The 26416-nt window shown below is 39.9% G+C and overlaps 1 protein-coding gene across 8 annotated transcripts in view; it reads right to left on the bottom strand.

The window, feature by feature from the left end:
* Positions 1–26416, bottom strand: part of ABCB7 (ATP binding cassette subfamily B member 7) — a 99771-nt gene that overhangs the window by 51956 nt on the left and 21399 nt on the right. For 5 of the 8 annotated variants that reach the window (XR_006174628.2, XR_006174629.2, XM_042851041.2 and 2 more), the window contains exons 3-9: positions 23788–23874; positions 18384–18503; positions 7452–7584; positions 6716–6984; positions 5540–5628; positions 5361–5448; positions 3728–3902 (exon numbers count right to left, since the gene is read on the bottom strand). Coding sequence is in view for 4 of the 8 variants with exons in the window: in XM_042851041.2 (XP_042706975.1) it covers positions 3728–3902; positions 5361–5448; positions 5540–5628; positions 6716–6984; positions 7452–7584; positions 18384–18503; positions 23788–23874 (961 nt within the window). In the remaining 4 variants the exon portion in view is untranslated. The remainder of the gene's footprint in view (positions 1–3727; positions 3903–5360; positions 5449–5539; positions 5629–6715; positions 6985–7451; positions 7585–18383; positions 18504–23787; positions 23875–26416) is intronic. The other 3 variants (XR_010590278.1, XR_010590277.1, XM_042851043.2) reach the window with 1 other exon arrangement.

A 26416-nucleotide genomic window follows, 5' to 3' on the forward strand; every position in this document is an offset into this window, starting at 1 on the left:
GTAGGAGGGAGAACAGCAAAATAAAGACAATGGATTTCAAGAAGGCAGACTTTAGCAAACTCAGGGAGTTGGTAGGTAAGATCCCATGGAAAGCAAGTCTAAGGAGAAAAACAATTGAAGACAGTTGGCAGTTTTTCAAAGAGACATTATTATGGGCACAAGAGCAAACTATCCCATTAGGTAGGAAAGATAGGAAGTATGGCAAGAGACCACTCTGGCTTAACCAGATGATCTTCAATGATTTGAAATGCAAAAAAGAGTCCTACAAAAAGTGGAATTTAGGTCAAATTACAAAAGATGAATATAAAACAACACAAGTATATAAGGACAAAATTAGAAAGGCCAAGGCACAAAACAAGATCAAACTAGCTAGAGACATAAAGGGTAACAAGAAAACATTCTACAAATACATTAGAAGCAAGAGAAAGACCAAGGACAGGGTAGGCCCGTTACTCAATAAGGGGGGAAAAACAGTAACAGAAAACGTGGAAATGGCAGAAGTACTTAATGATTTCTTTGTTTCAGTTTTCACCAAGTACAGGAGTGGTGGTGATTGAATGTCTAACATAGTGAATGCCAGTGAAAATGAGGTAGGATCAGAGGCTAAAATAGGGAAAGAACAAATTAAAAATTACTTAGACAAGTTAAATGTCTTCAAGTCACCAGGTCCAGCTGAAATGCATCCTAGAACACTCAAGGAGCTGATTGAGGAGATATCGGCGCCATTAGCAATTATCTTTGAAAAGTCATGGAAGACAGGAGAGAAGACTGGCACTATATTTGCCCTTTTCCAATCTAAAAAAAGGGAAATAAGGGCAACCTGGAGAATTACAGACCAGTCATCTTAACTTCTGTACACTGAAAGATAATGGAGCAAATAATTAAGCAATCAATTTGCAAACATCTAAAAGATAACGTGATAAGTAGCAGTCAGCATGGATTTGTCAAGAACAAATCGTGTCAAAACAACCTGATAGTTTTCTTTGACAGGGTAACATGCCTTGTTGTTAGGGGGGAAGTGGTAGACATGGTATATCTTGACTTTAGTAAAGCTTTCGATACTGTCTCGCATGACCTTCTCATAAACAAACTAGGGAAATGCAACCTATAATGCTACTATAAGGTGGGTGCAAAAATAGTTGGAACACCATTCCCAGAGAATAGTTATCAGTGGTTCACAGTCATGCTGCAAGGGCATAATGAGTGGGGTTCCACAGGAATCAGTTCTGGGTTCGGTTCTGTTCAATATCTTCATTAATGATTTAGATAATGGCATAGAGAGTACAGTTATAAAGTTTGCAGATGATCCCAAGCTCTGAGGGGTTGCAAGTGCCTTGGAAGATAGAATTAAAATTCAAAATGATCTGGACAAATTGGAGAAATGGTTTGAACTGAAGTAAATAGGACGGAAGTCAATAAGGACAAATGCAAAGTACTCCATTTAGGAAGGAACAATCAGTTGCATACATGCAAAAGGGGAAATGACCGCCTAGGAAGGAGTACCGCAGAAAGGGATCTGGGGGTCATAGTGGACCATAAGCTAAGTATAAGTCACCAGCATAACAGTTACAAAAAAAAAAGCGAACATCATTCTGGCATGTATTAGCAGGAGTGTTGTAAGCAAGACATGAGACGTAATTCTTCTGTTCTACTCCGTGTTGATTAGGCCTCAACTGGAGTATTATTCAGTACTAATTCTGGGTGCCACATTTCAGGAAGGATGTGGACAAATTGGAGAAAGTCCAGAGAAGAGCAACAAAAAGGATTAAAGGTCTAGAAAACATGACCTATGAGGGAAGATTGAAAACATTGGGACATAACAGTTTTCAAGTACATAAAAGATTGTTACAAGGAAGAGGGAGAAAAATTGTTCTTAACCTCGGAGGCTAGGACAAGAAGCAATGGGCTTAAATTACAGCAAGGGAGGTTTATGTTGGACACTAGGAAAACTTCCTAACTGTCAGGGTGGTTAAGCACTGGAATAAATTGCCTAGAGTGGTTGTGGAATCTCCATCATTGGATATTTTTAAGAGCAGGTTAGATAAACACCTGTCAGGAATGGTCTATAATACTTAGTCCTGCTATGAGTGCAGGGGACTGGACTAGATGATCTCTCGAGGTCCTTCCAGTCCTATGATTCTTCAGTAAACTCAAACTGGAGGTCCAAGAAAAGATCTCTCCCTCCTCCCCCCAAGTGTGAACTGCATTAACAGAGAATTAACATTTAAATTAATGGACATAATTTTCAATGGAGCAAGATTCTGACAATTTGATGGAAAGCTTCGGTTGCCCTGTAAACAACATAACAGAACAGCGTTTTCATACAGTTAGTACTCCAGATGACTGGGTTTTTTTTTAAATTGCAGAATACTTGTATTTAACTTCAAGAATGTCACAGATGCAAGTGATTATTCACCTTCTAGAGTCAGTGAATTTGCAAGTATAATATGGTCTCCTCCTTTAAAGAGAAGAACCAGTTTCTAAAGCACAGGTCTCTCACTACCACACACATACATGACAGAATGAAGATATAATGGTATCCGATGAGAAGGCGGATCGGCGGGTAGTGATCAATCCCCGATCGCTCTGCCATTGACTCCTGTACTCCACTGCGGCGAGAGGCGGAGGCGGAAGCGGAGTCGACAGGGAAGCAGAGGCAGTCGACCCCATGCCGTGAGGACGCAAGGTAAGTTGACCTAAGATATGTTGACTTCAGCTACACTATTCTCATAGCTGAAGTTGCGCATCTTAGGTCAATCCCCCCAGTGTAGACCAGGGGTTAGAACAGTGGTTCCTAAACTGGGGTTCATGAACCCCTAGGGATTCACGAAATGTTACAGGGGGTTCTCAGGAAAAAATTCCCGAATTGCAGACAGAGCTGTCCCTAGGGGTCCCAGGCAGCACGGGACCAGCAGCCCGGAGCCCCAGGGACTTCCAAGAGCTATGCAGATCAAAGCAAGCGTATCTATCACACTGAGGAGATTTAAACTTCAAGACTCCTTATAAGAAATGGAAAGCGAGATGAATATTTTTTTGCTGTTTTTAAAATTAAATAGGCTACTAGTATTGTTTTTAAAATTATTATGAAGAACAAGTTTAAGCTTTGTTGTAACGTGCGTTGTTTGCCTGGACAGCTCAAGACCTGAATGTTGTGTATGAGGAACTCTTTGAGTTGGCTTCTTAAATACCTTCATGCTGTTTCACATCTGATACTCCTTGATGAAACCTAGGAGTTTTGTCTTATAAGAGGCTTAAGCAAAGTGATACAAGCTACAAAAGTGAGATCTTGGAAGAGTGTTACCGTTTTCATCATGTAATAAAATACTATAATGATAAATAATAAATAGTGTGTAATAAGCATGTCATAAAAACAAATTTTATACTTCCAAGATCACTGCTTTTATACTTTATCCTCAGGTAAGGGAGAAAATCCCTGGAAATATTCATTTTTAGGAGGGGGTTCGTGAGACTTGACATTTTAGTGAAAGGGGTTCGCGGGTTGTTAAAGTTTGGGAACCACTGCCTTAAAATGTTAGCTACATGAAAAAGAGAAAAACTAAAAGAAAACGTTACCAAAAAATAGAACCAAACATCCACCCCCAAAACAACAAGAATTTAAAATTACAGCATCAGTAGCAGTAATATCAGTCTTTCTAAAATACTTTAATCCAGTTCAATTATTAATGCAAAGGGGAACTTGCATTTTACTTGGAGTCAGATCAATTACCTGCAACAATTCCCTGACTAGCAAGCACCATAATGGCTGTTAAGCCAACGCTGAATATAGCGCTTTGCCCAAAGTTCAGCATAGCTAAGGTAGAGGTAGTCTTCAGTGAGGCATTTTCATAGGTCTTCAAAAATCCATCATATCGCTGGGCTTCATATTTTTCATTATTGAAATACTACAAGATAGATAAAGGTAGAAAGTTGTGACATTCTCAAAATTGTACTTGAGTCAGCTAAACAGAAGATTAATTGTAACATGTTACATCAGTCAGGGCTTCAAAAATTTATTAGATATCTACTCGGTGGGAGATTAAACCTAATACCCAGAGACAGGTCCAAAAGGTGGGATACAGAAGCCCAACCAGCAAGGGCCAGGGCCATGACCTGGTGAGAAGACCAGAGCCCACCTGGCATCTACACCAGATTGCTGTTCTGGGACCTAGCTCGGGTGCTTCATCTTTTGTGTTGGTTAACCATCTTCTCTATCTGCCAGAACTTCCCTAATGCTGTGAGGATGGCACGGTCCTCATGATTTTACTCCTCATTCAATCTCCCTTGATGGGTCCTTCTCCACAGATCACTTCGCTACTTGTCTCTCTTTCTACTTATAGCTTTCCCAAGCAGTAGAAGCATGAAACTGATACGACTCTGGACAGTTTCAGGGTTGCCCACAGGAATCTGTGCCGGTCCCTTCTCACTGCTGCTATTTACTCTTTTTCATGCAGATACTGTGGTTGAGGTACAGTGTTAGGAACAGTGCACATGCACTAGAATTGTCCATCTGCTGACTCAGAAAGACACCATCAAAATGGTTTACATTCAGAAGATGTTTTTTGCAACCATAAAGGATAGGGGATTTTTGTTTTGTTTTTAACGAACGTTTAAAATTTGCAGAAATTTTCATTTTAGGCTCAAGCACTCACTAGGGAAAATTTCCCACTTGTCACTGAGGAATGGATTTGTCAATCCCGGCACACAGTTTTCACACTACCTAGTTTAGACCATTATCCATTTTAAGAGAACTATGTTTTTACAACATATTATTGGTCTGAATATGTGACCATATGGCCTCACTTCACCTAGGCTGGAAATGAACACCAAAAAGCAACACTTCCCCCAAGCCAGCTTTCTGCTTCTACAAATGCCCAAAGAAACATTTCTTGCACATCAACTTAGACATTAGCTTGGGCATCTAGTTCTCAGACTGTGGTCCATGGACTACCAATGGTTTTCATGTCCCTTCATGGTAGTCTTCCTGCAGCATAACACATTTGAGGTCCACGCTTTGGGGGATTATGACAGCACATAATCCATGTGAGGATCTCTCTTTTACAAAAGTGCTCCACAGACAGGAAAAATTGGAGAACAGCTGGAATAAGTTATTCCCCAGACTTTATCATTCATAATTTAGATACTGTTTTAACTGCAACTATCAGGAAATGGAGCTGCAGTTCCAAAAAGTGGAGGATATTGTAAGCCAAAAAATGAAGGAGAATAGGGGACAGGGATTGATACTAAAAGTTGCTCTCTCAAACTGAACACCCCTAAACTCACTTTGAATATATAGATGTTAGTAGGTAATTATATTGTATACCATAATGTTCAAGATGGTAAAAAGAGATTTAATGTCTTACCTTCACAGTTTCATAATTTAACAGCGAGTCAATTGCAGCATTACCTGCATCATTATCTGCTTTGTTCATTTCTATTCTAAATTTAGTCCTGTAAAATAAAGGTTTTCACAGTCAAAGAGTATTGGTTGCAGTGAGAAGAATAATCTTTGAATCCTGACCTGTTTTGAGGAATGCCTTACCTCCACTGTGTAACTCCTATCGTGAATGCTGTATATGCACCGAGTGTCCCCAGGGCTACAAATGCAAATGGTGCACCGCATTTATAATACTGGAAGGAAAAAATGCTAATCGTCAGTATGACTTAATACACCAATATTATTTCAAAAGTATCACAGCATTCAAAAGTTGGGTAGGTCCCTCCCAAAGCAGATTAAAAGACACAGCCCTTGCCCTGAACAGCTTATAAAATAATATCAGGCTTGATCTAACCAGGGTAACAGGAAGGGAGCTGGCAAAGGAAGGACAGAGGTAACATCAATAAGATAATGAAACAACTCAGCAAGGGCTAGTGCACAAAATGGTAAGGAAGGGCTTTTAAAACTTCTTGTCTTAATAGAATAAAGTAATTAAGTGTCTTAGTTTGCAAATTTCTTGAAGGCTTTGCAAAAAAGGTGAGTCTTGATTGACAGAGTAGCGGCCTTGGAAGGATGTTTCCACTGAAACCCACTCTTAGTATGCATAGCTTTTGGAGACCTTGAGAAAGAAAGGCTGTAGAAGGCTGCGAGAGAAGCAGATGAATGGGGTATCAAGGCTGATGTCTCTGGCAGGGTGGATATAATCAAATGATAGCAAGACAGAAATTCACAACTTTCTAGGCTGAAACAGTTAATCAAATTATTTAAACAAAAATGTTCGTAAAGTGTAGAATCAAATATTCATGTAATAATCCAAGATAAGGGACAACACATACAAAAAAATAATACTGAAGACAAAGGGCTAAAAATTAAATTGAAAACTCATAGGTTTTTTCCTGTATTCATCCAGTTTACTTTACGCATTTGACACAACTTTATGTATAGTCATTTTTCCCTTTTGACTTCGTGGGTTTTTCCATACAACAGGAGAGACAGAAAACATAAAAAATCATATAAATGTGACTGTAAAAACTACAAATTAGAAGGGTATTCAGAGGCATGTATTGTACCTAAAGTTAGTTTAAAACAAACAAGTTTAAAATAACTAAGTTTAAAACTGATAGTGTGCTCTCCTTTAAGTTTTCAGTACAGCTACCTGGCAAATGCTGTGTTTATTTAGTAAGTTTTGTTGCAAAAAACTTAAATGTTCGATATTATTCCCAAAAAGTGAGGCATGATCCTTCCAATTTACAGAATGCCTCATGAAAAAGAAACACTTACCAGAATTCCACTCACAAGTGCCATTTCAAATACGGTGGGTCCCAGATTAAATACTAAAGCACTCAGCACAAAGCTGATGCCCCTTGTTCCCCTGTCAATAGCTTTTGACAGAGCTCCTGTCTGTCTGTCCAGGTGGAAACCCAAATCCAGGTTATGCAGATGGAGAAAGACATTCTTTGCTATCCTTCTGATAGAATTTTGGGCTACTTTCCCAAATACTGCATTTCTCGCTTCATTAAATAAGGCAGCCCCAGCTCTTGACACACCATCTGAAGGAGGATAATAAAAGAACATTTTTTAAAGTCACTTATTTCACTCAACTCCAAAACTGCCTTGGATAAATAAATATGACAGAAGTTAAGATGTTGTTCCTCCCCTGTATACGACAGCTTTTATGCAAAGGGTAAATCATAGCATTTATTGCTCCAAGATTTCATGTACTTTGGGGGTTTATTCATTTTTAATTTGGCTTTTGTTTGTCTAAATCTACTGGGATGGGTCAACTTGTCAAAGGAGGATTCATTATTGGAAATAATTTCTATAAGCAGCATTTTTTTCAGAACTGGGGTAACAGAACTAAGGCCACAGAAGGCTTGATATCAACAAAAGTAGGAAAATATAATATTAGAATAACCATCTCCAATGCTTAGCAGCTAAAAAGGTCATGAGCTCTAATATTCCAAAACCTTACTGAAGAAAGTCAACACCTGTCGACAGATTAAGGAATCACACTTACAGCCAATCAGAACAGCTGTTGCCATGGTTGCAACTGTATGTGGTGCATCACTCAGGTTCAGCATGTTTCCAGACATCTGGTTGAGGTTGTCTACTGCATATTTAAACATGAAGGGAACCACTATATTCATGCCCTAAAAGCATAAAAACAGCAATTACCTAGGATGTGCTAAAATGTTTATTTATAAAGTATACATATTTCCCTTGAAATAACTACAATTATTGCATTTGGTTATTAACCACTTAGTGCCAGTGGGATGGCTCTCCTGATTTCAAAAACAATATTCTCTGCATTAGGAATTTTCAACTTCCAAGATAGAAGGATTACTTCATGCTTCCCACTAGCTCCTTTTAAAGATCAGCTTTTGTCCTAACTAAATGGTTCACTGAAAAAAACTTGAATTCATTATGAAGACTCATTCAAACAATGGCAAGACTGAGAAACGATAAAGTATCAAGATAAAGTATCACGACTGCACAGTGTACATTTACAACAGGGGTGAAAGTAACTTAAAGACTTACCAGTACTCCGGAGTCCTTAGGAGGGGGTGGGGCCTCAACCAGAGGAGGCGTGGCCTTTAAATCCCAGGTGCTTTAAATCAGGATTTAAAGGGCCCTGGGCTGGGGCTGGGGTAGCAGCAGCTGGGGGCCCCGGGCCCTTTAAATCACCCCCGGATCTACCAGCTGCAGAGGCAGCTGGGAGCCCCGGTGATTTAAAGGGCCGGGGGCTCCGCTGTGGTAGCAGCAGCTGGGAGCCCCGGGGGTGATTTAAAGGCCCAGGGCCCCAGCTGCCGCTACCACAGCGGAGCCCCCGGCCCTTTAAATCACCATCAGAGGGGGGCTCCCGGCTGCCGCAGCTACCCCAGGACCCCGGTCTCTGGCGGAGCTTTAAAGGGCTTGGGGCTAGGCTGCAGTAGCAGCAGCCGGGAGCCCTTGGGCCTTTAAATCACCACCAGAGCCCCCCCGCCGCCTCCCCAGAGCTCCGGCAGCAGGGCTCTGGTGGCAATTTAAAGGGCCCCGGGCTCCAGCTGCTGCTGGGTGCCCCAGGCCCTTTAAATTGCTGCCAGAGGAAGCCAATCTGCCCCAGTACGGCGCACCGGCTCTTGCCTGCTTTCACCTCTGATTTACAGTGTCATTAAATTATGAAAGAATTTTAGCTAAAAATATTGCAAGGTAAAACAGTGGAAATGATCAGTGGAGTGAGCTACTCATTAAAAAAAAAAAAAGGTTAACTCTGGACCAGTTTCAGAGAGGTGTTAAATACCTGAAATTCCCACTGACTTCAAACAAAGTTGAGAGGTCGGTCCTTTGTCTTGTCCAACAGTATTATCACTTCTTATTTATATGGTGCTCTCAATTTTCAAGGTGATTTCAAAGTTTAATCTTTTTACCTAGGTTAATCTAACTATTCTCCACAGTAATGTAACATAGTTCCCTTAACGATCTACAAATGCATTACTTAACAAGTCACTTTGACATGAAATATTCAAATCATAGCATATATGGTATGCTACTGAATATTCTGTAAGAGGGGGAAAACAATGGAATTTGCTGTACATATAAGAAAGAAGAAGGCTGGTTAAGTTGATAAAGGATTTCTTAGGAATTTTCACTTGCATACATTAAAAGCTAAAACGTGAAGATTCTGTAAGGCTTAAGAAAACAAATATCCCAAATCTTGTTAATGTTCCATTATTATGCCATTCATTTATAGCAACTATAAAGACGTTACTGTCAACAGCCTTAAATTTTATCTCCAACTGATAAAATTATTCAGGGATTTAAATTGTTTTTAACAATGAAGGTTTCAAACTAAGATATATGAGTTTCTTAGCAACTGAACAGATGCCTTACGACTCAATATCTTTAACACACGCCAGATGTTAAGATACCTTTACAATGAACTGACTTTGCATAGATGCTTTGCAACTAGAAAAAAAAAAGGCAATGAAAAACAAATTAATCTTACAGGTAGATCACCTATCAACTTTCAGTGCGTTATCTAGTTAGTATCAGGAGAGGTGATTTGTAAATGAAGCAAACCAGCCCCTCTTCAATTACAAAAATTCCAGCTCTCCACCCCAAATGCATAGTAATATAACAGCATCTAGAGGCCTTAATCCTGATTGGGCTCCATTGTGTTAGGGACTGTACAGACTAACTAGACATCCAAGCAATGAACACTAAAGTTTTCAGTGAAAATGGATAAAAATCGCACTGCAGCACAAGTTTAAGAATAGGTTTTTATAACATACACTAAAAACATCTGACGTTGCAAAAGTTCACAACGATAAAAATTGTTAGCAAAGGGGACAATAGAAGTTTGTCCACTGGAAGAAAATGGAGCTTTGAAGGTGCCAGTTTTTGATAGGATTCAAGGAAAATTATTTCAAGGGATTTCGTTTGGGTTTTTATTTTTACTTCTAAAAAAGGAACCATAATTTGCCTAAAACTCAACTGTGAAAAAACCCTCAAAATACAGCACGATATAGATAATCCAGAGAAGAGACTATCTAGATGCATTTATATTGATTAGCTCATAGCAAATTCTGACAGAAGGCCTGATCCTGAAGTCCTTGCTCATGATAAGCTCCTTACTCCTAGTAAGGAGTGCAGGACTGGGCACCAAATCAGCAACTCTCACTCCCTTTCCAATAGTTTGCAATTGTGGAATTTTTCATAAAAATAAAGATGCAAACCTCAACTTGTATGCAAAAAGCTAACAATATCTCCCAAATGGCTACAGTGACTGGCCTCTCCAGTAGCTGGCAGAGAAAGAATAAACAGGTCATTGTAGTTAAGATAAACTTTAGATGCACTAAAAAACAAAAAACCCATCCCTGAAGAACTGTGGATGTGCTAAAGATTTTTTAAGCTTTAAAGTAGAAATATAGTTTTGGAATCCAAATTTCCACATATACCCTTCAAAAAAAAAATTATAGATAGATAGATAGATAGATAGATAGATAGATAGATAGATAGATAGATAGATAGATAGTCAGTCACTCCCTTTGGAGTTACTTGTCTTGAAACTCAATTTTCTGTAGTATTTAGTTTTTAATAAGGCACAGTATTATACCATCTGTGTTACAGTGATGACCACCACTGTAAAATGCAGGTTTTCCTGGAAGACCCTAATCAGTAAAAAAGAAATGTATTGTAATGTAGATTGCCCTGATTTGCTGCAGATTCTCTCAAATCCCTCTGCAAGGATTTTACTTTTCAACGGGCTACACTGTATGATGTTTTAAAGTACACTTAAAACAGTATCTGCAGTTCTATTTCTAACTAAAACAGTTTATTCCTTATACTGCAGTTCTCAACTTGCAATTGTCAACAGATTAGTATACAATTTTGCATTCTTGCAAACTAATATACGGTAATTCAATCCAAAAGACTGTTTTAATAAAATGTAAAGGTGTGCCTCAGGTTACCATTGTTCTGACTCCCTGAGGGTAAAACTTCAATAAGAAAGCACGGTATTATATTTCATTCATAATCAACTCAGTCTATATTCACATCACCTTATTTGTTTTTTTGTTTTGTTTTGTTTTTAGATAAAGAAATTTGTTAATCTCACTAAGATGAGAGAGAGAGAGAGAGAGAGAGAGAGAGAGAGAGAGTCTGTGCGTGTTGGTCATTAAAACAGGTCTTTTCTCAGTGTGGTAAGCTAACATGAAATCATGTTCACATAACGGGAACTAAATTTAAATCGCTTAAATTCTAGACAAACTCATCTACCCCTTTAGTAGGCTTAATTTGCTGGCACAGAATTCAAAAGCTCTAATTGAATCTGGATATTCTGTACCAAAGAAGCCTGCTATAACAGATGAGTTAATCTTTATATGTTCTCTGAACTTTTGCATTGCTACAAGTGCCAATGCCACCTATGGGATCGATCCCTCAGGAAAAAAACTGTAGAGTCTTCCTACATAATTATTTTCTTGCATAACTCTCAAATAATATACTCTTTAGAAACATCTCTTTTTAAAGAGATTGGTTGTTAATTTTATTTTTATAATGCAAATGTACACACGTCAAGTTTTCACACAATGGTAAAACTAGTGAGAATAATTCTTATTAAAGGACTCAACCCAAGCATTCATAGAACTCTGTATATTTTTACCATACAAATTTTGAAATAAAAGCTGTGGTCCAAATTCACTGATGGTGTAAGCAGGTGCAACTTCATTTGCTTCAATAAAGTCACCCCTTTTTATACTGCTGTTTAATTTGAGCCTGTAAGAATTGTACAATTAAGCACAAGTTTCAGGGTAGCAGTTAATACTCAACTACAAAATTATAAATAAGGTTTAAATGTTTTTAAAATAAGATTGTATTACTTTAAAGGCAGCACAGCACCATCTACAGAACAGAAAAGCATACAAAACAGAAGTTTGAGGTTTTGCAAATTAACATAAATAAATCCAAATTACTTCCTTCTATCCAGTCCCCAGTGCATCCTGTCTTCTCTTTTGATCTTAGATTGTAAGCTCTTTAGGGCAGAGACAGTCACATTTGTGTCTTGTACATTCCACTGTTCTTTTCTTAATAGATGATGATGATGGGAGAACAACTGAGATCAACCAAGTAATGTGATAAAAACAGTCCAAGGTTAACTCTTTTTTCACATGGACTCAGACTAATAGACTTTAAGGTCAGAAAGGACCACTATGATCATCTAGTCTGACCTCCTGCACAATGCAGGCCACAGAATCTCACCCACCCACTACTGTAACAAATCCTAACCTATGCCTGAGTTATTGAAGTCCTCAAATACGGGTTTAAAGACCTCAAGGTGCAGAGAATCCTCCAGCAAGTGACCCATGCCCCACGCTCCAGAGGAAGGCGAAAAACCTCCAGGGCCTCTGCCAATCTGACCTCCAGTGCCTCTGCCAATCTGCCAAGTCTATGTAACTTAGATACAATGTTCAAACAGTTATTTAACTTGAAATGCTGATCTAGTTATAAATTAGCTTTAGAGCGGTCTGCAATACTAAAAGGGTCTGTAATATTTGTGTATAAAAAGCAGAGCATAGGATACAACACACCAGATAGAGATCAGTCAAGTCTGGTACCCAGGAAATTTTGAACACAGTAAGTGTAGTGGTCAAGTGGCAGCACAAAGTGCTATGTGCGGGTGAGTGAGCTTTGATCGCATATCTCTCGACCAGCTTGAAGGCCCTCCTTTCCCCCACTTCCGCATTTCAGTGACAACTCCGCTGGTGGTCACAAGGAGCAGAAACAGCACCAACCCTTGTAGAGGAACGGTGATACAGTGCTGCAAGATAGATTTAAAAACAGGGAAGGACGACAGAAATTATGGGCTACTTGAAGCTAACTGAGGGTTTTGAAACTTCTCCTTTCCACAGCAGGGGACAGGGAATTATTGTTGAAATATATTTCACTTCAGACTTCTCAAAAAACAAACAAGATCTCAGAAGAAAGGGGTTAATGAGCCCATCTGACTCCAGGTAACAACAGCAGGTGCTCAGATACCACTATAATGGGGACCATATACAAACCTGATTTATGAGGTAGATAAGTAACATACATTTGTAAGTTCCATCAGCATTCAACACCTGTTCCTTGCCCTTTTAGCCAAACCATTTCCCCCCAAACATGGAAAATTAACAGTCAGTAGAAATACAGATAGCGTGAAAGATTTCTCCAGCTCATGAATAATGCATATTGAGTCCATGAGCAAGAGGCCAAAAAATTGCAGATTTGACAGAGGCGACAGGATTCTTGTCAAATCCATGAGTTTAATCTGGCTCCTAAGGATACTTTATGCATCTGAGATGGAGCGGGAAGAAGGAGGAGGAAAGGGAAAGTGAAGGAGCCAAAATAAACACGCGAGGCAACAGAAGACAGAACGGGGCGAGGAAATGTGTAGGAATTAATGCCGACTACATAAAACCTTGAGCAAGTTATCCAGTATATCTAAAATGTATTTATATTTTATTTATTAGGGAACTCTCCCCTCCCATTGCACCCAAAGACTCTGAGTTTAGATGTTTTAAAGATTCAGAATTTAAAACATATCAAAGGTCTACATAACAATACTTCTGAAAAAAGGCCTTATTAGCCTCAGAGCAGATCTTTGCCTGTCAGCCCCCTTTAGTCCTCCAATCATGAAGAACTGCACAAATAATTATTTTTATAGCAGCATTTAATATATATAAATGTGAAGAGGAAAAAGAACCAAAAACAAGATAATTTTTCCAGTGACCAGCAACCCAGTCCTGAAATAGGGACAGAGATAGGCTGTAACTGTAGGCTCTTCAGTAGCCACAATGCAACCTTGCCTACTTAGTTTTGTGGTTGAGTTGCACTGAACTTGAACATTTCAAAAGGAACAAAATTGGGAAAACCCACAAACCTCCCTGCCTTCCCACCCCAAACAACTGGGCTTTACAAAATACCCATTCTAAGGATACAAGTTCTCTGGAAGTGCGGTGGGGCAGCTGCCACACCCCCATGCTAGAGGGGGCTGCAGCAGGCCAGTGGGCCTGCGCAGACGAACAGCCAGTAGGAAGAGGGTTTATTGGGAGCCAATCAGGGCCCAGATTAGAGACAGCCAATCAGGGCCAGGCTCAGCCCTATAAGAAGGTTGCTCAGGGAGAGAGCATGGGGGAAGGTCTGTCTCCAGAGCAGGAGACCAGCACCTCGGACAGAGCAGTGCTGGGCAGGCTCAGGGGGGAGCACAGTAGGCCTCCAGCCCAATAACTACCAGACTGTGGGCCCCGAGCGAAAGGGCCTAGAGGGTGCGAGGGGCCAGAGGGGAAGTGGCCCAGGGACAGCTGCACAAGGGGAGAGAAGGAGGGCAGGGAGGCTGCCACTGGGGTCCCTGGATCAGGGCCCAGAGTAGTGGGCATGCCTGGCCCCCAGCCCCCTTCCCCCTTCTACTGCACCTGGCCATGCAGTAGAGTGGCTGAGACAAACTGCAACTGGCCCTTGAGACAAGGGACTAGATTTTGGAGGTAGTGGTTGGCCACTGAGGCCAGTGCAAGGATTGCTGAACAACCCCCCCCAGAAGGGGGTGAGGATGGACTAGGGGGCACTGCTGGAGGGCAGTGTCCTGAAGAGGACGCTGCCGAGCAGGGAGCAACGCAGGAGCAGACCACAACTGAGGAGTAGAGGACGGACGGGACACCACCAGCAGACGGTGCTTCCCATGGACGGAGCTAATTCCCGGAACAACCAATGGGAGGCGCCACAGTAGTGAGTCCCAACCCTGTCACAGGAAGCAAACACGTTTACAGTGGACAAAGTGAATCAGGTCTGCACTTAACATAATGGGACTCAGATACATCAGAGTTCTTACGCTAATAGAGTTTTATAATAATATGCACTATAATCTGTTTGATCAGAGATTAACAAATATAAGTAAGTGATCACACGAATGAACAGGACCAAGCCAATCTAATGCAGAGGTTGCACAATGTTTTTTTTTTTTTTTTTTTCCCCTCCCCCTGCGTACAAGGTTCAGGGAGGTTACAGATTAATTAAATGAAAATTGGTTTATTTTCTGGAGGGATTTAACAGTGCTGGGGGGGAAAAAGGCAGAAGCTAAGAAAGCCAGTACTACCTGAGACATCACAGTGAGACTATGCAGGAGCTAGTTTTGGTAGAGACAGAATATGGCAACTAGGATGAGTATTAAGAACGGGAAAGAAATTGTCCATGGAGTTTTTAAGCTGGTCCACCCACAATAAATATTCTGTTCTCATAAAACAGCATGAACTGGGAACCAGTGAAACTAGATAATTAGCTCCACTGGTGACCAAAAAGCATTGCAAGAGTCTGCATGAAGTAAGGAAAAAACAAATCTCAACTGGTGACTCCACACTAAAAAACCTGCTATGAGACTTCTGTGACTGAGCATGAGAACCGGATAGTATTTTGCCTCCTTGGTGCCACAATGAAAGAATAGCTTTGGAGGCATTTGTTAACTTGAGATTGTTCTTTCTACTCAGAAGCCACTCATTCCGGGAAAAGGTGGTTGCTTGCCACTGGCATTGGCAATTTAATAGGATCTCCTAGTTGAGCTGAGGCAAATACTGGGCACTTTTGTAAACTGTGCATATTGCTGTTTATGCACTTGTGTTCGGGGCATATGTGGATTTAACAAGAAGGGTGAATAATACTCAACTACTGGTGGCAGAGCACCCTGGGCATCAATTCATCTCACTGCATCCAAGAAACTACCTGGAACACCTCAAGTTGAAAAGCCCATTCCAGAAGCAGCATACCATACTGCCATATAGGGGATCAGACTTAGGAGTGTCACACTGTTCTAGGCAACGTGCAGGAGGTCAGACTAGATGATCATGATGATCCTGTCTAGGCTTAGTCTGAGATGTACTGCCCTTGGGGCTGGGAATACTTCAGATTACCTTCAAGCATCCCACCTCTGGCTCAAAACTGAAGCACTATTATTAACAGGTTTTAAAAGAAGTCACAGCCAGCATTCCTCAGACACAGGAAGAGCCGTCATCTCAGATGTGTAGGGGGATTCAGAATAACCCCCTAAACAAAAACAAAGAACATGTATGCCAGGTAAGTACCACTATGTGGCCTACTCTCTTGTTCCACCTGCAGCATATCATGCCATCTGGTACTAGTATCTGTATTTTGAGCGGGTTGTGAACACAATTTACCAAAGTTCAAAGTACAGTTTCAAATACTGTTGCATGTTATGCACTGGCATAAAAAAAAACAGGTGGAGGGGTCTCAACTATACATGTATGCCACCCTCAACACTGTCAGCTGTGTTATCAGTAACTTCCTGTGCAACAACTGGAAAACAGAAGATCTATTGTAGAAAACATCATGCTGCCATTTGAGAGAAAGAGAGTGATCGAGATCACTGGCAAGACAAAGCTGCAGGTCAAGATATTGCCTCTCCACTCCAGTTCAATTAAACAAACATATTTCTCTTCCAAATACTCTCCTTTTATCACCTCTATGCCTCAAGTTTGTTACTTCAACCCTCCTTTCATGTTGCTGAATGCTGATAAGACAATACTTAGTTTAGCCAGTTTTAGCACTGAAGCTCATTTCTCAGTAAGAGCTTGTCTCGATGGGGAAATTGATCGGAATAACTCCCCGCATGGATACTCTTATTTTGGAACGGCTGTTGCAGAATAGCTTATTCCGGTCAATTTTTCTTGTAGACTAGCCCTGAAATAGACACTTTCTGCACAGCAAAACCTTTTCTTTCTTTACTTCCATTTGCTAGAATTTAGCTTATCCCAGCTGCAACCTAATTTTAGCCTTATGTATGGTAAATAATTGCCCACAGACAGTAGGTAGCTACTTAGAGCCACTAGTTTCACTGAAAAGATTAGAATTTGCTTCCCAACACTTAGCAGTCACAGGAGATTTGTGTTTTTCTATGGCAAGAGAATCTATATATGGAGAGAATTAGCATGTGTTCCTCTGCCTTATTCCTACAAAACTACTGCCAACTTAGGACTGTACCCTCCAACAATCTGGTGGATATTTGTGAGGATGCTTCAAAGCCTCAAAAAGCCTAGAAGTAGGTAAAACAAATTTACTGTGTTCTAGCACACAAATAATTCTCTCAAAAACAGAAGTAAAATAAAGGTGAAATCACTACCGTTGCCTTGTAATAGACCTGAATGTTTTTTCTTTTACTTTTAAACTAATTTTTATGAGGGATAGTACTATGATCAGCAAGAATACAGCAATACACATAGTCTAATACAAAGAGAAGCAAATTCAACAGTATTGACCTTCTGGGTGCTACAGCAGTTTTATGCCCCAGAGAGCTCTCCTAATCCACTGACACCCACAGCAAGACAACAGGGAAGAACTGGGTCTGCAAGCATCCTTCCTACCAGTTTAGGAGGAGCTGCCTCAGGACACCAGGATGCCACCACTTCTCTCTATTGCCTGGATGAGCTAAGCCAACAACTTTCTAGTGGCAGTGGCACCTGCCAAATACCGCACCATGCAATCATTGCCTGAAGCTCTCCTTTTGTAACTTTCAGCCACATGACTGAAGTATTGTGATCCTCCTACCATCTGCATTTCCATGTCATTTGCCCAGGACCAAAATTACAAGGATTAGGGGGAAATTCCAATTTCCATATTCCAGTAGTTCCCAAACTTGTTCCGCCGCTTGTGCAGGGAAAGCCCCTGGTGAGCCGGGTCGGTCTGTGTACCTGCCGCATCCAGCAGCTCCCATTGGCCTGGAGCAGCGAACCGCGGCCACTGGGAGCTGCAATCATCCGAACCTGCGGACGTGGCAGGTACACAAACCAGCCCAGCCCGCCAGGGGCTTTGCCTGCACAAGCAGCGGAACAAGTTTGGGAATCACTTGCATACTCAATTGCCATATTCAATTCTACATTTTGTGACCATCAAGTGCTATGCCAGCTCCCTACCCCTCAAAAGCTTCTATTCTCCCAACGCCACCAATCTGTTTCAACCCACCAATCACATATCACACCTTGGTTCTCCTCCTTGCTGCCTCAACTTCTCTGCCTTTCTCTTCATCCTCTGTCTCCCCGCACTCTTTCACTGCTTTCACTATGTGCGATTCCTTTCTCATCTCCCCTTCCCGCACTTACAAATGCTCTATCATAATTTAACTGATTAAGTGGTGAGAAAATTGTGAAATCAACTAACCCGATCAATCCAAATCATGTATTTGATCTCAACTAATTCCTCCCAACCTCACGCCCAGGCCAGCCCCAGGACCCGGAGTTTTTTTATCTATACATTATAAGCACCTCAACAAACAGAAACAGTACACTTGTACTGTATGCTACGTACATCTTTGTGTTGTATGACAAATACTAAATTGCAGGTCTACTTGCAAAAGTAACAGCAACATTAATGCTTCCTGACTGCAATGAGCTACAGCAAAGCCATCACAATTCAGCAAAGTAACATTTCTTACCTTTGCACCTGCCAAAAATCCTAGAGAGATGACAACTCTGGCTCGTAGGTCTGGTCTGTCTTTGGGCCATACATAAGATAACATTGCCCTGATAATCTTCCCAGCATCTATCTCTTTCAGCTATTGAGAAAAACCCATACATCATATTAGAAGAGATACAGAAATACATTTCAAAATGCACTATTTAATAAACATCAGAATGAAAGAAGCAAAATATAAACCAGAATAAAAGTTACATTCACTAACCAAGGCGAGTTTTATGCAAAATACCTGAAAAAACTATTCAGGAGTTTCAAGACATTAGGAAATTAAATATTTTTCTTTTAAAAGTTGTCCTGAAGGTAATAAAATCTACAAAACTATAAAAACAAGATGAGGAAAGAATTAAAATCTACAGGTTCACAAGCCAGTTATTTCACCTAAAATGATTTACTGTTTAACACCCCAATTTTAACCCCAAAAAGTATTCTCTTCCAGTCATGAATCATCCAGTTGTAGAGTATGCATTTAAATACCAGTGCTAAAAAACAGCATTATTAAAGGCATGACAGAATTGTGTCTTAACCTAAAAATACTGTATATATGATACAGCAGGAAAATGATTTCTATACTCAAATATTTGAGAGTTAAACTGTAGAATGACATAAAAAATGTAATGCCATTTAGGAAAACATTTGGATTTTCCAGAGGAAACAAGAGTTGTTGCCTCAGCAAATGACTGGGTAGAAGTATGTCACAGGAGTTAAAATGCATCTTATTGGTTTGCCATTGTTTTTGTAGCTCTCCTTTTCAGAAGCTTCTGTACTCTAACATAAGGGGCTATTCAATGAAATTGGAAGGTGGGAAATTCAAAACTGACAAAGGGAAACACTTTTTCACTCATTATCTGAATAGACCACGGAACTCAGTGCCACATGTGTTGTTGAGACCAAGACTTTTGCAAGATTCAAAGATGGACTGGACTCCGATATAGATAACAAGAATAATCAGAGTTACAGTTAATGCTAAAATTAAAACTTTGGACGGGATCTAAACTCTCATTTCACCATTTAAAACAATCTATTAGGGTTTAGGACAAAACCTATATGAGGGGTAGACTATGCCACATGTTTACTGGGGAGAGGGGGAAGGTATTTTAACTGCCTCTAAAGTATCAGGTACTGGCCACTGTCAGAGAATAATGGGTTAGGCAAACAATGTTTCTGATAGAATAAGGCAATTCATATGTTCCTATTTTTGTGAATATTGTCTTATGTAATTGTTATATAATAATTTTGATAAATTTAAGTGAATGCAATACTTGTACTTAGTGACAAATGTCCAGTGTGTAACTGTATATTCCCTATCATTTTATTTGTATTAATAGTTTTAATTTTATTTGATAATGGGAAAAAAAACTACAAAAATGTTAACTTAAAGTGTCCGCAGGTATGACAGCACGTGAAGTATTAAGTATTTCCCATAGTCTAGGGGCTAATTTATATAGCACCAGAAACTTATAAGGGGCTGGTGCTGAACTGTGCTGAATTTGCACATGCGCCAAACAGCTTAAAGTGTAACTACACGAACAGGTACAATACAGAGAACAGTAACAGTTAATCATCGCTCCAACGCTTCATGGAACAAGTGGATTTTTCAAGACTTTTGAATGAAGTGTGGGGACTTGGCACATATTTCCTGGGAGACGGTTCCAAGTACCCGGGACAGCATGAAAGAGAAAACAAAATCAGGAGTACGGTGAGACAAAAGGGATCAAGGCAAGAGAGAGGTCTGCATGGACTATAGGAAACATGAGAATTAAGAGTTAAGAGCTAAGTGCATCATTAGATATATAAAAATAAATGCAAGTTTCAAAGATTCAGTTTCTGAGCGTACAGGAACTCAAATGCATCTGAAATTAAGTATTTTTGCTAGAGGTTCAAGATTTTTAAACATTCATATTTTAAACTAAAATAATGCTAAGCAAATGTAATTTAGTTGCATTACCATAAACTGAAATGTTTCAAGTACTTAATCATTTAACAAGCTTCATGTCACTTATCCCTCTGTACAGAATAGTGACAAGGACTCTTGCTCTACCTACCTAAAAAAGGTGTTTATTTTCTTTAAGGATATTCTACAGTGTACATTGGGATTCTTTCAATTGGTACACATTGAAGTTATGGCTAAGAGCAAAAACAAACAAAAACAAACCCCAAAACTGTTCTAGTTGGGTTAATTGTGTGTAAAATGTCACTTCATTTAACAGAATGGTCTCTGCAGTTGGGTAATCATGCATTATGAGGTCACTTAGCTGTACATGACTACAGTTTAGTTTAAACAGTACTGTAAAGCTTTTGCTGATCTTTTATTTTATATCCTCCCACTCCCACCCTGAAGCCTCTCTTTAAACCAAGGACAAATCCAGCATTCAGATGAGAGACTAAATCTTTCTGAAAATAGCCAAGATGTTTTTATAGTGAGATGGTTTAGTGGCTAAAGCAGAGAGCTTTTTTCTTGAATTCCAAAGAAGTCTACCTGCTATACAAAATCATATAAAAATGTGTGCCTCACTTCAGACTCTAATGTAACATACAGTACTACACTGACAACCAACAACTCCTCCTCCTTCAGCACTGGACACCCGGGGTAATCTTGAAAAACAGAAAGGTTATCTAAAGCTGAAGGGAAGCCGGCCTAGCAAGTAAACTAAATTACCCATCACCTCTGTATGGGTTAATCTTTCCATTTCAGGCTACGTTTGTTGGAAAACGTTTATTTGCCCTTTTCTGGATGAATTTTTACTAAACAGATTGTCCATGAAAATAGATGGATTTTACAATATAATTCTATATTTCCCCACACTGGAGCATACTTTATGCATTCCCCCCGCCCCTTCCATCAATTTCAGGAGAAAGACATAAGTTAGATTTAAAATTCACTGTGAAAGCCAAGTTTGAATCAGAGGGAAAAGGTAGGGGGTTTTTTTTGTTAAGAGAAAAGACTGCTGAAGCAACCTGGAGAAACCAATATCAAACTTAAGCCTATAATTTAACAGAAAAATCCAGCTTGCTTTATGTTTCGAGTCTCATCTTCAATGGCAATCAGAATAGAAAAGTTAACAAGATACATTGGCAACTGCTGACATTACATACAGTACCTGAGCAATATAAGTACTCTCCATACAGCCTTTAACAAGGGATATATTGACAATTCATAAATCAGTAGAGGGTGTAAAATAACATTTCTGCTTACCCTAGCTACACAGAAGAGAGGAGATATTTGCAGCAGCATATGCATAAATCCTCCCTTTGTAGCGAAGGATATGCATAAATAGCCTTGTATTTAAACTGAAAAGATTTTTTTTTTTTAAGCACCATTAAGGGGTTGGAAGGAACAAACTGGTGCCATGTTAATATGAAACCTACTAGAGCAACTGGAGTGGTTCTAATTATATGTTGCTATTGGCTAGTGAGACTTTTTACAGGAAAGATGTTAGAGAGAAAAAATTAAAAGGAAATATAAAGGCTGCAAACAAGGAATTCAGCTTGGCTCCTTGAGGGCTTTGAATGGTTACAAAACCAAAACAGTCTATTCAGAATAGAGTGAGAAGGCAGCAAGTGATTTGCAGTGGCCTTGCAAAGGATCAAGAAAAAAAATATCAAAAGAGGCACCAAATATGCATTACATCAAAGTTCAACATAAAATTAACATAGATATAATTATAGATGTATAGAAACATGAATGTGACTGCAGAAGATATACAAGTCACAAGGTTAGGAATATTTTTAAAAAATTAAGTCTGTTAAAGGTGACCAGTAAAGGAAAAAAGGGATTGTGTATATCATTGACACCAAAGGGCTTTCTTTGAGTATTTTTGCCCATGCCATCCTTTTGGAAGGAGAACTTACTATCGTCTCCAATGGTCTTCCAGTCTCTGCTGTGTCTCTGTGATAGTGTAGAATTCAATCACTAGGCCATTAAACCAGTGTTAATAGTATAACAAGTTTTGGTACATAATCTCATAGGATGACCAGCAAAGGGAAAACATATACACCAGACATGTCAACATGCTTATTGTTATAGGAAGGGGCTGATAGTGCCACCTCTTAAGGTTGCCTGATACTTTCCATTATAAGACCCTGTTTTCAGTTCCTTACAACTTTGCTGAATTTTAATCATTTGGGCTGAAATTATACATACTGGTGTCTGCCTCTGGCTAAATTTTGGGGGAAATTTCAGTCAAAGCTCTTCAGCTGTTTCTAAGCATGAAGCTAGGGAAAAATATATTGTTTTGTCCATGTTAAATTCTGGTAACCTATTTTTTTGAACAACTCTAGTATCCCCATGCTTTGGAGTTGGGACTTGTGGTCGGAATGCCTTTGTGATGTGCCTTTTGCTTGTCCCTGGGAAAATCTGCCCAAATTTGGTGAAGCCATAAACCTCTAAAACTCAAATAAAATAAAATCACAGTTTGCACATGCTTTGTATAGAGACTTCTTAGATTTTAACTGTTACAATTTCTTAAGAGTCCATCTTGGTTAAGTATGCTTGAGCCTCCCACAACCTCTAGTGCTGATCAGATTGGGTACGAGCCAAGCCCTCACAGTAAGTGAGGCTGCTCTAGCCCAGGGCTAAAGGGGTGAAGACACTTTCCCTATAATGGCTGCTCCAGGATGGGATGGGGCTGTGCTCTGGAACAAAGAGCAGGGACCTGTCTCTTCTGTCAATGATTACTCTTATCCCCTCTGCACCCTGGCAGCATAGAGGAAGAAGCAATCTGACTCAAAAAGCAAACTGAAATAAACAGAAATTATACACAAAGAATCAATGTTAAATGAATATTCAAGTTGCAATGGAAAAATTAGAAAGTGTCAGAATTAAGGTTGCCTGTGAAACATTTAATTAAAGGGATAATGACTTTATAAACTAACAAGTTTTTTTGATTTTTTTTATTGCTGCAGTGAGTGAAGGTAGAGTGAGTGATTCACTGACTTGTACCCACAAGCATATTCCTTCTACACCAAATGTCAAGTCCTAGAAATGCCACTGACAAGCAGGAATAAGAGAACATATTAAAGTATAATGGAACATATCTGTCATGAAAAGTCTAAAATACCTGAGGCTAATTTCAAGTCAACATCTGTGACACTTTGGTGACTATTTATTTATAGAAAGCCAGAGAATTTGTGGGAAAATAAGCAGATAAAATCATTACCAGTGCTGGGTAATTTAAAAGCTACTAATCCAAGGTTTACAACTAACAGTATTTACTAGACAACAGTCTAAAAATTAAACTAAGTAGCCATCTGTGGGAAACATTTGCTGTTTTCAATTGTTAAATGTTTGAAAAGGCTGAACATACATTTGATTTATACAGCATCCTGAACCGAGTTTGAATAATATTGTTTAATCAAGCTTTTACCCCTTGCTTTGGATCTGTGTGGAGTCCTCCACCTGCATGACCATGCCAACATGTTCTCTTATCTATCAGTGGCCCCCGCTGGAGATTCTGTGTAAAAAAATAAATATCAATTATACAGCGACTACAAGAATCACAGACTTCAAAAATGATGAACAAAACATAAATTCTGAATTACAGTGACAATCAGAATAGAACTGAAGATCTAGTAGCACAGGGCCAGCATCCAGAGGAATGGAGATTATGCCTCAAGAACAGTACCTTGCTCCTGAAGCTGGCATGCAAAGGCAATAGACTTTTAACAGTTACATGTCAAAATACTTTAGAGCAGAAACTGTCTCTAAGAGTTACAGAAAGATCTCTAAACCCTTTAAGTACATATCCACTCTGTAAAATGACTATGTAAAAATGGCACCTTCTTCAACAGACCTGCTTCCAGTGCACATGGAGCCTACTACCTGCTGATCTTAGAGACAAAGGTATGTTTTTAATGCTTTTCATTCCTGTCGATCTTGCCAAGATCTTGTATACACATAAAGCTTGTCAGGTTTAACTAAGGTCTACTTTAAACTTTTTTTTTTTTATTAAACCCATGCAAAAACCTATGTGGATATATTTATAAGCCAGGTGTAGAACGAAATATCAATTTAGTTTAGTAAGCAACTGATTCAAGATAAGGTGAATTAATAAAAGGCAGGTGTAAACCAAACTAAGTAGACCCTTTAACTCAGTGGTGGGCAACCTGAGGCCTGCATGCGGCCCATCAGTGTAATCTGCTGGCGGGCTGTGAGTTTGCTTACATTGACCATCCGCAGGCACAGCCGCCCGCAATTCCCAGTGGCCGCGGTTCGCCGTTCCCGCCCTGCCCAGCCAGAGCAGCTGTGGTCCAGGCAGCAGTCCCCGCCCCGCTGGAGGACCCACGGTTTGTGGCCCCCGGCGGCTGGAGCTGCTGGCCCCAACCCCACCACCCCTCCCTCCATACCTCCTCCAACAGCAGACCCCAGCACACCCAGCGCTGTCCTCCCCGCCCCACCCGCCCCCCCCATTTAAACAGGTATTTTTAGTATGTCATGGACAGGTCACAGCCCGTGAATTTTTGTTTATTGCCCATACCTGTCCATGACTTTTACTAAAAATACGCATGATTAAATTGTAGCCTTAATCATAAACAGGTTATAAGCTCAATGGTCATTGTTTAATTACATCATAAATTAAATACATGAATTGCAATTTACTTGTATCTGATTAAGTCATCCAAATGTCATCTGATTTATTTTTTTAAGCTATACATACCTTCCCTTTATGGGTAAGAAAATGCATTTTTAGAAAGCCGCTTTTCAAGCCCAACTGCACTTTCAATAAAGTGCTTAAAACCACTGCATTAGACTGGAATTCTGTGATCAATTTGTTAAGTATCATAATAATGACACTTAGAGCTTCACAAGTGCTTCCAAGTACTGCGCAAAACATTAACCCACAACACCTCTTTGAGGTGGGCAAATATTACTATCCCCACTTTGCAGATAGGAAAACTGAGTAGAGAGATTAAATGACCTGCACAAGGGCAAGGAGAGAGAGAGAGAGAGAGAGTCAGTGACAGAGATGGAACTGGGGATCAATAACTCCTGAATGCTACTCTACTAGACCTTTCTTATTAAAAAAACTCTACAGTAAAACACAGTTAATTAGATTGCAAAATCAAGCACTTGAAAGTGACTACAGGCCAAATTTAAAGTTGTCCATGAAATCTTAATTCTGTCCCTTTGTGTGTCCAATCTCTGCACTGAATGAGCAGGGTTCCTGTGGAAAAAACAGTATATGATCATATCATTAAAAACTATATTGTAATCCATATGTACAAAGGGGCATAATTAAGATTGCATGGGTAACTCCAAGTGGCATTTCCTAACCTACGAGTGCTTGAATTTGCAACCCAAATAATGGTCTTTTAACGCATTTCCTAGATGTTTAAAAAAATATCAAAACAATGTTACACACCACTGTAATAATCTCCCCATCATGCATCAGCAAGAATCCTGAGCCTGCAGCAGGGCAGCAGAGACTTCTACCACGGTGGTTCTCAAACTTTTGTATTGGTGACCCCTTTAACATAGCAAGCCTCTGAGTGCGACCCCGCTTATAAATCAAAAACACTTTTTTATATGTTTAACACCATTATAAATGCTGGAGGCAAAGTGGTGTTTGGGGTGGAGGCTGACAGCTCATGACCCTCCAAGTAATAACCTCGTGACCGCCAGTTTGAGAACCCCTGTTCTATTACTTCAGTTACATGGCCCATATGGTGCTCCCAAAAAGGGGGATAGGAAGCAGGGGCCACGTGCCAGGTCTGAGGAGTGCAGGTTGAGACAGTCCGGGCTGGTCCAGTTCCTTGCTGCTCCCAGACATTGCCAGTATAGTGTGTTGTGTGCTGCAGTGGTAGTGTGAACCGGTTTTGGTTTTTTTAAATCGTGTTCAGTTATTTTAGCATACTAGAAAAATTTTCCTGATGAATACAAGTGAGAAACGGGAAATGATGATTTAACGGTTTATAATTCAGCTAAACTGAATGGAATTTAATAGGACAAACAAGTCACTTTGCTAACCGAGTGATTTCTCCTTAACTTTGAAGGCC

This window comes from Chrysemys picta, chromosome 9, assembly GCF_011386835.1.
Source record: "Chrysemys picta bellii isolate R12L10 chromosome 9, ASM1138683v2, whole genome shotgun sequence".
Lineage (NCBI taxonomy): Eukaryota > Metazoa > Chordata > Testudines > Emydidae > Chrysemys > Chrysemys picta.